This window comes from Pyxicephalus adspersus, chromosome 10, assembly GCF_032062135.1.
Source record: "Pyxicephalus adspersus chromosome 10, UCB_Pads_2.0, whole genome shotgun sequence".
NCBI classification, from domain to species: domain Eukaryota; kingdom Metazoa; phylum Chordata; class Amphibia; order Anura; family Pyxicephalidae; genus Pyxicephalus; species Pyxicephalus adspersus.
The window spans coordinates 20,354,882-20,367,798 of NC_092867.1; the positions used below are offsets into that span (position 1 = coordinate 20,354,882).

The 12,917-nt window shown below is 38.6% G+C and overlaps 1 protein-coding gene across 3 annotated transcripts in view; it reads left to right on the forward strand.

The window, feature by feature from the left end:
- The first annotated feature begins 5,729 nt into the window (after positions 1-5,729).
- Positions 5,730-12,917, forward strand: part of LOC140339384 (opsin-VA-like) — a 28,206-nt gene continuing 21,018 nt past the window's right edge. The window contains exons 1-3 of one of the 3 annotated variants that reach the window (XM_072424085.1): positions 5,730-6,446; positions 9,769-9,811; positions 9,938-9,979. In XM_072424085.1, coding sequence (XP_072280186.1) covers positions 6,101-6,446; positions 9,769-9,811; positions 9,938-9,979 — 431 coding nt within the window. In that variant the 5' untranslated portion in view covers positions 5,730-6,100. Of the gene's footprint in view, positions 6,447-9,768; positions 9,980-12,917 lie in introns of all 3 variants that reach the window. The other 2 variants (XM_072424086.1, XM_072424084.1) reach the window with 2 other exon arrangements.

Sequence of the window (12,917 nt, forward strand, 5' to 3'; positions counted from 1 at the left end):
CAGGCAGGTAGGTCGTTTTTTTAGCATCTGGAGGGTGGCTACACACATTTGGCTCCCTTCACTTTTGGGAAAAACAGATTTCAGAGGACAATTTATTGATAGGAGAGGGTGCATTTGCTTTCTGCCTGTTTTTCTATCAAGAATGGTCCCCTACCTATTTAAGGGTCAAGTTTTTTTTTAAATTAAGGGAGACCCCACCCTTTTTTTAATAAGCCACCCAAGAGCCCTAGATTACTAATAATGTGTTTTGTCCTTTTACCTAAAAAAAAGTATTGAACTAATGCACAGTACACAATGGGAAAGTATTAAAGTAACAACTGTCCTGATTCCACCTGAAATCTGCTTAAAATGATACAAAAAAAACATATTAATGAGAAAAATATACTTGTTCAACAATGCAAAAAAAAAATGTATAGCTACTGGAAATATCTACAGGCACAGGTCACCTCAGCACAGGTAACACAGTTCAGACTAATTACTTATTTGTATAAAATCTTCTATTAGTTTATATTAGCGAAGAAGAGAAATCTGCATGCGACACAGCTGATGCCTATACAGTATGCTATCATATTATCATTTGGATACTCATTTATGAATAGCTGTGTATGCAAGGCTTGTCGGTAAGATTGCATGCTAATGAATCAGACAGGCAAACATTTCAGCTGCCGATCTTACACGCATTTTTTTGTAAATCATCCCCAGTGAAGCACAGAAAGGACCTGTATTAAATGCCCATTTAAAGTAATTTATTGTTAATAAAATGATGTAATTTACCAAAAAAATGTTACTGTTGTAACCATGAGTACAAAATAACACGTGTGCATGTGCTCATTACTATGTACAGATTGCATTTTAAACCCAACTCTATCTTTTTGCTAAATTTAGTATTGTAACCCAGAACATGAAAACAATCAGTTTGTGATAAAATACTTATTATCTGTCTTGTTGCTTTATGCCTGTGTAATGTCTTGAAAGGTTCATTGTTGGGAAACGTGAAGTGTTTACATTTAGGTCTCACGGAACAACTTTATTTTACCCTTTTATAACAGTTTGTTGGCAAGAATTTACCAAAAGCATTAAACTGTTCCTGCTATTGTCTGCTCCCAAAATAGCCTACATTGTAATGGCCCCATCATAGTCAGTCCCAAGCTAGGGCTAGTAAAGGTAGAAGATAATTACCTACTACTGATAAGGGCAGACACCCAAGGCGGACAAGGGTGACAAAGGCATACCTGGTATAAGAGATACCTACATTCCGTCTTCATTGGTGGTCAATGAGTGTCCTATCATACAGGACATGAAGTTACACATATAGTCTGCGAAATTTATGTCTCACTGTAGGTCAATGTAGTGCCTCTGTATTATTATTAGTTAATGTAGTTACCTGGTTGCTGTCCTTGAAACAACTTTCGGTCTTCAGTGAGCCTCTGCTATAGGTATTGTATTCAGAGGTCACCGGTCATTAGCACAGTGGTTAGTATGAGGAATGTCTCTTACTTTGCTGATCCTTACATATAGCCAAAAACATCTTTGGTATTACTTAAACTGACCATAGAGACACACGTAGCTCATTGTTCAATGAACCTCATTGTTTCACAGGACCTGGTTGAGAAACACTGCACTAGAGGTTGGTATAGTGACCCAGTAATGTGTGTAGTGCCCTTCTCACCCTATCGGTTAATATTGTGCTCTTATATCACACTGGTAGCCCATGTAGTGCCTCTGTTTACCTTTGTGGTCAGTAAATTACCTTCCATTTTAATGGTGGCCAGTATTGTGTATGTAGTGCCCCCTGTTACATTGCCAGTCAGTTTTTCTCTGTTACAAAGACAGCTGGTGTGGCGTTCCCAGTTATACTGTCAGTCTAAACAGTGAATCTTGTAACACTGGTGGTTATTGGTGCCTCCCTTTAATTTGGCAGTCAGTGTAATGCTTCCCTCCAATGGGTGGTCAGTGCAAAGCCTCCCCTCAAATGGGTGGTTAGTGTATTGCCTCCCCTCCAATTGGCAGTCAGTGTAGTGTCTCCCCTCCAGTTGGCGGTCAGTGTAATGCCTCCCCTCCAATCGGTGGTCAGTGCAGTGCCTCCTCTCCAATTGACAGTCAATTTAGTGCCTCCCCTCCATTTTGCAGTCAATTTAGTGCCTCCCCCCATTTGGCGGTTAGTGTAGTGCCTCCCCTCCAATTAGCGGTCAGTGTAATGCCTCCCCTCCAATCGGTGGTCAGTGTAGTGCCTCCCCTCCATTTAGCGGTTAGTGTAGTGCCCCCCCTCCATTTGCCAGTTAGTGTATTGCCTCCCCTCCAGTTGGCAGTCAGTGTAACGCCTCCCCTACATTCGGCGGTTAGTGTTTTGCCTCACCTCCAACCGATGGTCAGTGCAGTGCCTCCCCTCCAATTGGCGGTTAGTGTAATGCCTCCCCTCCAATCGGTGGCCAGTGCAGTGCCTCCCCTCCAATTGGTGGTCAGTGTAATGACTCCCCTCCAATTGGTGGTCAGTGTAATCCCTCCCCTCCAATCGGTGGTCAGTGCAGTGCCTCCCCTCCAATCGGTGGTCAGTGCAGTGCCTCCCCTCCAATTTGCGGTTAGTGTAATGCCTCCCCTGCAATCAGTGGTCAGTGCAGTGCCTCCCCTCCAATTTGCGGTTAGTGTAATGCCTCCCCTGCAATATGCAGTCAGTGTAGTGCCTCCCCTCCATTTGGTGGTAAGTGCAGTGCCTCCCCTCAAATCGGTGGTCAGTGCAGTGCCTCCCCTCCAATCGGTGGTCAGTGCAGTGCCTCCCCTCCAATATGCAGTCAGTGTAGTGCCTCCCCTCCATTTGGTGGTCAGTGCAGTGCCTCCCCTCCATTTGGTGGTCAGTGCAGTGCCTCCCCTACAATCGGTGGTCAGTGCAGTGCCTCCCCTCCAATCGGTGGTCAGTGCAGTGCCTCCTCTCCAACTGGCGGTCAGTTAATGCCTTCCCTCCAATTGGCGGTCAGTGTAGTGCCTCCCCTTCAATTGGTGGTCAGTGCAGTGCCTCCATTTACATATAGCGGTCAGTGTAGTGCACACAAGTCTATTATCAGTTCATGTGGTGCCATTCAGTGCATTGGCATTCATTGTAGTGACTTTGTTACAGAGGGTGGTTAGTGTGCTGTTACAAGTGGCAGGCAGCGTAGTTCTGGTTTTGGGATACTACTCAGTGGTTTAGTGCCCCAAACCCTAGTAGTCAGTGGAAGCTGAGTGAATCATTGCTGTCAGAGGGTTGTTTACCTGAAAAGTTTTATTCCATACTACTGGCTTTAGCTTTGGTGGCAAAGCTGCCACAATGCCTTCATTACACCACTAAACGGCAAAAATCCAAACTCAGTAGATGGTATACTTGGTCTAAACTGAACCTGTGCATGCCTCCTTTTTTCATTGTAGATAATTGCAGGCTGGAAGGATACACTGCAAGCAAACTACTAGTAAAATGTTGGCATTATTTAAGTATAATCCTAAATGTCTGCCTGGGGTTGTTGGAAGGAGAAAGAAAATGAATTGTTGGATAGTGGATAATGTCATGCTCCATTAACTTCCATAAACAAAAGCTAGTTGTTGTAGAAAAACTAAATGGTCCAGTGTTTCTTAGAACAATCCTGACATCAGTTGGATCCATGTGGAACTGGAAATTATCACCAGGCTTTGATAGTATGACAGACCCTTTTCACATATTTATTATGCCACTTCAAGATAATGAAACGTTACGCAAACATTTTGCTACTTTTCAGTATTTTCTGGCTCCACCACAAACTTATTTTGTGAATGTATAATTTTCTCAGTAGAGAGCTTTCGGAAAAAGTTTTTTCATTTAATAACACTTTGTACGGCCAAGCAATCTGTGGAACACCGGCTCATAGAAAGGCATACAAGAATCGATTCAGTTTAAACATGTTATTTTTTTTCTGCAGAGACCTAGTACAGTGCAATGCAAATGCAAAACACACAGGAAAACAATGGTGAAAATGTTGTGATATAAAAGGAATGATCAAAAACAAAACTAAAAATAGAATATAGATCCTTACTTTCAAAAAAGTGAATTTTTTTTTTAATCTGCTAAATTCATTAAAATTTAAGAATTCAAGCCACATGACTGAAAAAAAATATCTTTATGTATAAGTTAAATATTTCAGTGATTGGATTTACATAAAACGTATATATTTAGCAAGCCGGTTTAAAGCTGAACTCCAACCCAAATTTTTTTTTTCTCTTGCAGTGGTCCCTGCAACCCGCTACAAGGGTTCTTGCTTGCTCTGTCTGCGGAGGGTTTTTTGGAGTAAAGCCTTACCTTATCCCTATCACATGCAGCTGTTGGGGCTCTTGGAATAATCCCACACAGCGAAAGGCTCATAGACTTGCTTCAGGGAGATTGGCATCAGCAGTCAGACTGACAGGGCATCCGGGCTTCTGCCATGGCTACATGGGATCTGTCTATCAGAGTGATGAATAAAGAGAATTTTACACTGAAAGCATCATCATGTAGACAAAACCACCTATTAACCCTTTCTGACTGGAACCTGCCGCAATGTAAATTAATAATTTTGACTTTATATTACATTTCAAGAGTTGGAGGCAAAAAAGAGGCTTCCACCCCCTTCCCCTGGTGCCCTAAGCACATGCTTATTTATTATACATATATTTTCGGAACTTGTTAAATGTTAAAAAGATTAATGGTAAAAAAATCAATAATTTCATATCTTTAGCTTTAATTATAGCAATACCTGGTGATTATACAATAAAAGTCATTGTCCAGGCACTTCCTGATATAGGGTAACAATGCTATCACCATGGCCCTGATTTATTAAAGTTCTCCAAGGCTGGAGGGAATACACTTTCATCAGCAAACCTGGAAGAGATCTGGTCCAGGATTGAAAACATTTGCTATCAAATAGCTAATGACTTTTAGGAAATCCATTCCAGGTTTGCTGTATTACCCAGCTTCATTGATGAAAGCGTATTCTCTCCAGCCTTAGAGAGCTTTAACAAATCAGGGACAATATCTCTGTTGTATACTTTATGAAGAATTGGGCATGCTTTTCTGCCAGCACCAGGAGCCAATCTTTTGACTACAGAGCTATGTATCTGTCTGGGAGTCTTGCCCCATTTTTTTCTGACATCTGACCCTGTCTACTTGACCTGTACAGTGTCTGCCCAGTCCAAATAGTGACAATTGGCTGTTGTCATTATCAGTACCCCTATCCTGAAAATTGAGGTGTAGCAGTTGCTGGAGTATAAAAAAGTATGGAAAATTTGTGAAAACAAATTATATTTACAAAATGACATATCTTTATGATAACGTCCTTTAAAGAACTAAATTCCATTTAGCTTTAAAGTTTTTTTTTTTTAACTAAAGTGAGCTCTGTCTGCAAACAGGTTTATTTACTATGGCAAAATGAATCATTATAGTGATGGAATTGAAATAAATCTTTCAAATAAAACAAGATGAAATGTACACTGATCAGGTTTTAGTATTTCATTGGGCTGGTTACATTCTGCTTTTTATTCCCTGTGCTGCCTGCACCATAGAATTCAGTGTGCGGATTAAGCTTAGTCTGGTGTTTTACACTATTGTATCATGTGAGACTACTCTTGTCATTCGCTGGCACTTTCCTAGCCGGAGCAGTTAAGAAAACTCAGTCTCAGTTAATCCCCTCCCTTCGCTGAAGAAGGCAGGGTCCCTTAACTCCTTTTCTACATTCTGTCAGGGAGGGATCCTAGTGTTGTGCTCTCCTACAAAACAGGAATATCTAGTGATGTTTTCAGCACTGCTGCTTGGAGTGTGATAGCCTACTAGGGAATGCTTCAAAAGCTCTTGGACATACAGGCATGCATGGATCAATGGCACATGCACTTGTATATATAGCAGAGTGCATGAAACACAAATTTCCCTGGAGTTTATTGATCCTGCTTATGACAATATTGTTCTGCACTCCGTCTGCATTTCTTAACTGACAATTTAAAAGCAAAAATGACTGGCAAGTTAACACTTAGAGGGCGAAAGATGAGCTTTAGCTGAAGCCGGTCAAAACCAAGTTTCCTAGCTTTTTCCTCTCTAAAAGGACTTTATCAAGAAGTTCATACGGTCAAGATGCCAACGAATGACTCCCTCCAGGCAAGCCCAGAGACCTCTACAGAGTGGAGTCCATTTCGAGGTCCCTTGAAATCCGTCGAGCCTTGGAACTTTCAACTTTTGACAGCGCTCATGTTCCTGATCACGACTTTTTCCATTGTTGAGAACTTCATTGTCATAATTGTCACCGTCAAGTTTAAACAGCTAAGACAGCCTTTAAACTATATCATTGTCAACTTGTCTGTGGCCGACTTCTTGGTGTCCATTGTTGGTGGCACAATCAGCATCGCCACTAATAGTAAAGGCTACTTTTACTTGGGACCTTGGGCTTGTGTTGTTGAAGGGTTTGCGGTGACCTTTTTTGGTAAGGTTTGGGATTTTTAATCACACCATTTCATTGACCTGTTCTGGGTCATTTTCAGAGTTTTGATAAAATATTAATACACCTGTCATAGAAAATTATGTAGGCTGCCATTGCTTCCCAAAATGTTTATGTTATCGCTCCCTTTGGCTTTAATACTTTGAGTTGCTTCCAAAAACAACCATACAGGTAAGGAATTCTGAAACGTATAATTTGCATGACCCAAGTTTGCAACTCTTAGGTATTAAAGCCAGACAACTGCAATTTCAGGAACAGGATGGCATTGGCAGACTCTATACATCTCTCATGATATGTCTACTTGTAACCTTTTAAAAAACTAAAAGGGGTTGAATTAAGGAAAGGAGTAAAGAATGTCACTTTATAAAGTGTTTAGAAATGTTCACTTATAGAATAAAGTAAAGCTGAGTTCACTTTTCATACCAAGTTATGTTTTTTTTTTGTTTGAATACACGTCAGTGAATAATTAAAGTAAATGCAGTTCATTTAGTAAAGTTAAAACTCACTTTGCAGAGTAAATGTTTTCTACTCTCTTATTCAACGCCCCCTTATTGTAACCAATCAGATATCTGTATTCTGCAATTTAGCACGTGGAAAAAATGCCCTTAGCTTGTAAAGTTAGGATTGTGAGTGATATTATTCTGAAAGCTACATTTCTTTTTTTTAACAGTGGTAGATGCTACTTATTGCTGTTTGCTATTTAAACTCAAAGTAAAATGATATTCATGTCTGCTGAAATGACACAATACATTGAAAGTGTTCAGTTGTAGATTGGGATCTCTACACACCCGAACACCCGAGTAATCTGCAATATCCCCTTCATATTAAAGATTTGCTAGGGCTTCCTTCTCAGGTCAGTTTAAGTAATACCAAAGATGTTTTTGGCTATATGTAAGGATCAGCAATGTAAGAGACATTCATCATACTGACCATTGTGCTGATATGCTGTGACCTCTGAATACAATATCTATAGCAGGGGCTCCCTAAAGATTGAAAGTTGTTTCAAGGGTAAAAAACTCTAGAGCAACCATTTGTGGTTTCATATATGAAAGATAGAAATGAGACAAAATATGAGACACCTTCATTGACAATACAGTTACTTCCAGATCTTTACTTTAAATACTGGCCAATAATAATACATACCAAACAAAAAAGTGTATTCATTGCCATTATTGCCAAACCACCACTTGGGTATTTATTCTATCAATCTGTCAATCATCCATTTGTGGAATTTACAGATAGCAGTTCAAGTATTTCTACAAACAATCTCCTCCTTGAATATTACCTCTAAAGGGTAACTCTGGCACTTTTCTGGCAAACTTGTTTTTTGAGACCACTGCAGCCAAATGATGAGCTGTGTAATGATTTCCATTGCTGTTTAGTTCTATTCCTCATGAAATGTTCCCTGTGATCAGTTCTTAGATTTTCATTGTAGCATTGTAGGAACTGTTGAAAAGGTATAATTTTTGATTTCATAGTTACATAATAATTGCAGGCTCTCATGATATCAATAAAATATTTTGTAGAGTTTGGAGGATACTTCAAAAGCCTGCCTGGCATTGCTGATATAAATTACATCTAAAAGTTTATTGCACTGCATGAATTGTATCACCAATGTAGTAACAATTTATTGTATTTATTTTTATTATTATAAATATAACATAATATATTTATTTTTGTTTATAAATGTAAATACTTTCTAAACTTTAACACATGGATAGTGTTGGGACATGTGTAGATGGTCACCTTTAGTTGCTTTCAGGTGCATTCAGATTGTATTTGAGATCACTTAAGGCTCTATTTATAAAACAGGGAATCTAACATTCCCTAGTGGGAATCACTTACTGCCATTGAAAGACATGGACCTGGAAGTTTCCCACCAGAGAATGTCAGAATGCCTGCTTTATAAATGGAGCCATTAGAGATACTTCTGGGATCCTCCAGTTGTGCTTAGGGGAACTTCTGATCTGCTTGTAGACTGTTTTTCTATTAACTTTGACTTTTACGAAATCACAAAAAAACAAAGTCTGTGTTCCCCTTACTGACCTTACTGACTGGCTACATGAAACGAATATCTCTTACTCTTCTTATTAGTAAAGGTTTGTTTGGCTTAAAGGGAAACTCTGAATTATTAGGAGGTATAGAGAGGGTACAGAGTTGTACCCAGCCTTTCTTGACCTTTTTAACACGAGGGGACTCTCAAAATGACTTTCAGGTCTAAGGGAACCCCTGCTACAATAAGTATATCCACAGCTCACAGGGGTCTGTGGAAGAATGTCTCTTACATTGCTGACCAGTGGGAAAAAAGTCAACCTTACAATACATTGGAGTCAGGTAAACTGAACTGAGAGACACAAATTGCTTCTTGTTTAAGGAACCTCCAGAAACCTCTACAGCAGTGTTTCCCAAACTTTTGTGGGAACCCTTAAAAAAAACTTTCAGGTCTTTAGGGAACCCCTGGTATAATTACTATATCTACCGCGCATATTATGATAGTGTGGTGGTCTGTGGGAATAATTCCCCTTACATTGCTGCCCAGTGGGAAGAATTTCACCCTTACAGATAGCCAAAAATGTTAGTTATCTGGCTGCAATGCTGACTTGCTGTAGTACTTTCCTGATCAAGAAGGCTGGAAAGTCAGCAATCCTCATCTCCATACTGTTGGGTCAGTGACTGAAGGCTTTGAATTCAGAGGACCAGCATGACAGCCATGCAACCAGCATTTCAGATTAATTCACCATTAATCACCTCCATGACCATTCCTAACAAATTATTGAGGGTTAGTACTTGTATGATTTCAGCTGCATGGCCAAAATTATTCCCAAATCAGAGAATTGATGACATTCTTTACTGCACATTATTGGTAAAACCAAAGAGGGGATATGTAGACACTTCTATCTGCAGTCATGGCATAACAAATCAAGAAATTCCTATTAAATACATTGGACACTTCAAGATCTCCAACACATTTAAAGAAACAAGTCATATAATATTATAAATAAGAATCCTTGTGCCATTATATCTCAGCAATTTCCTACATTACAAGACCAAGTATGCCCCAAACCTAAGGCCAACTTTTATTAATTTAAACTTGGTAAATGTTTGTAGGTTTTTACAAAAATAATTGTAGCATTGGCATTAGGTTTACACATTTTTCTTCACCTCTTTTATTGAATTAGAATGTTGAATTTTTAATGTTTTTACAAAAATCAATAACCCAAAGCCTAATATGAAGATTAAGTCAATAATTGATTGTGACTTCCCATAATATTTAGAAATCTTGTTTTTTTTCTCTTTCATTTCTAAGGCATTGTGGCTCTTTGGTCTTTGTCTATTCTGGCATTTGAGAGGTACGTAGTGATTTGCAGGCCGCTGGGAAATCTACGTCTGCGGGGGAAACATTCCGCTATTGGTATTCTGTTTGTCTGGGTTTTCTCTTTTATATGGACAATTCCTCCTACTATGGGATGGAGCAGTTACACAACAAGTAAGATTGGAACCACCTGTGAACCAAACTGGTAAGGCTTGGCTAAGATTTGCTGTATTCTTTAATAATCATGATAATCATCTCTAAATCTTGATAAACATATCATAATCATGTGTACTTGTTTCCAAGTTTGAGTCTGGGTTAGAAAGCTGAAAAGTTATATAGCGGGTCATATAGGGATGTTAACGTATAAATGTAGATTAGATAGAACTGTCCACCAAAAAAGCAACTTGCTAATTTATCATAACTTTGCCAAAGCAAAAGTAATGTTTTTTTTGCTAAACTGAACTTTTAATATAGGAATGGCCCGTCTTTTTAATTTGGATGTTAATTTGAGACATTCGAGGTGACATTAGAGGCTATGTGAGCACCCAGGTCCAACCCCATCAACCATTTAATACATATCCAGCTATACAAGGCTATGCAAGGTAAGTTTTTAGTATTTGTGAAGTTCAGATCAGGTAGAGAATATGTGAGAGAGATCAAAGTTTGGATTTGTATATAGGCAATAGGAACAATTGCTATAATTTTAGAAAAATAGTGGCTGTGTTGCAGTTTACTTCCATGTGGTTTCTGCTAGGCTTTTGTATCTAACTTTTACAAAGTCAGTTGTTCATCTTTTTTATTTTGGTTATTTGCATATTTTGTTTTACTTTCTTTTATTATAATTACTATGTCATGTTTTCTGGGACTCAATCATCAATAATTAATAAACTTTTCTCTTGGGTGTTCTTCCATGAGATATCTTCACACCTTATGCATACAATACCTTATAAAAAAGTAATCAAAATATGTTTTCTGAAGTTTGATCTATTCTCAACTACATTTTAGTTCTTTTTTACTTGCTGTATGGAGAAAGATATTTTGTAGTTATAATCAGAAATCATCCCAAATTTATTGGATTGGGGCCCATATAAATAAAGGTGTAAGTTAAAGTTCAATACAGACTTCCAATGAATGTAAGATGATTATCACTGGCAATGATCTTGAAAAGTGATGAATAAACGAGAGTTGTGCACACAAGGCTGTTCTGTTCTATGGAGTGGGGAGGGGGAAGCACAGCAGTTGGTCCCAATCGGTCGTTCGTCAGTCTGCCATGAACGATGTCAGAGGGCCGCTGTACAAATGTCAGATTTTCCCTCGAGACGAATTGTTATCTGATGTGTGTACATAGCTTAAGCTTGCAGTAAGAATAAATTAAGTAAACTTGGTCTCTTTTACACCACCACCACCTTGATTTGCACTGGTACTTTTATTTGGCAGAAGGATAATCCAGTATAACTGCAAGGACCTTCCCCAACTGTCATAAGCAATTTCAAGACAATTGCATTCTTAAAAAACCTTTAGAAGAAGGTTTTACCTTTCTATTTACTACAAAATATTCAGATTTTTTTTTAATTTGGGAAAAGTGGAATTGGCCAATATCTTACCATGGAGCAGAAGGGAGATATCATTCTTTGTTCTCTTGAATTTTCGGAATCTGACATACAGATGTATCTGTGTTGGATCCCTGTCCTCTAGGTGACAAGTCCTCCAATAACAGTATGAACAAGGACCTTCATTAAATGGTCAGCAGGAGTTATATTGTCCCAAACTGCAAATTTAAAAAGAACCTTGAAGTGTAATGAAATCTTAATCATTTTTGTGATTTTTCTCATTGGTATCATGCATTTAACTCTCACACTGCTACAGCTAACTTTTGACTTTCTTTTATGGCAAATTGTGGAAGCTGGATATGATATAATATTTATTTAAATTTTGTCTTACATGGGGAGGTTACAGAGTACAGATTTCCTCTAATGTTTGTATTTGCATTTTGCACTTTATACCAGTTTAAATATTTAAAATGAGTTAATTCTTTGCTTATATTGCCTATTAAAGTTACGTAGTTTGGTTTAGGGGCCAGTTTAGGATGGTTTAGGAAAACTGAATTTGCTATCTTTTAGTTTACCTTCAGCACTACTTGAGACTTATTGCCTTGTTAGTTCAGCGGTAGAAGGGCTCTATTTGAGGCATCAGTTGACCCTAATCTGGCCTTGTCAGAATGCCTTGCTGTGACATCCTATAAATGGCGGCCAAGGTATCACAGGACATAATGGTAGGACAAACAAGGACCCCATCTGCATAAATAAGGATACAGCCGTACTAATGTTTCTGCATATTTTTTTTTTTAAATATTACTTGCGTTATTAAAGTAATTTTTGAAAAACATATATATTTGTGTGGTTAAAGCTCCATTTTTAGTGAATAGTCTGCCTATTAGACTAATCTCAGTCACCTGTTGCTGATCCACTACTTTATTTCTAAGTAGTTTAAAATAACTAGTTGTGCTTTTCTTGGTATACAGGCCATCTGTTCTCAGCCCAGGGTTCAGTGGAACCCCAAGGTTCTCATACTTGATGACGCCAACATAGTTCTGGGGCCAAAGACACCTGGAAAGGCCAAATGCATCACACAATATGATTTTTTAATGTTGTATCTAGGGGTGGCATTCCAGCCACAACTGTAAAGGGACATTCTATCAACTGGTCACCAATGTAAAAGGCTTTTTTCTCACTGACCCCAAATAAATTGGTTCCATTAGGAATTCCCTGAAATCTAAACCTAATTTGCCCAGTGTTTCCTCCTGATGACCACCACATCACTATACAGTAGTGACATAGGTGTTGTCAGTATAAGCCATTAAGAAGCAATGGCCTCTGAAGAAACTTCTGTGTCCACTTTAAGCATCCCAGGCAAGCTCCTATTTACCAGGGATGTATCTCTGTCACACAAGTAATAAAATACCTCATGCTTTTGTGCCTCTTTGTAGCGCAATGGGAATAAATTTATCTACCTGTCATTACTTTAGCAAATCAGCCAAATATTAGCCTTTTAGAAAGGAAAGTGCTGTGTATCCCATAACTCTAAACACTATTTTTATAAAGGCAGAATTGGTTACTGATTCTAATCAGGAGATATAAACACAG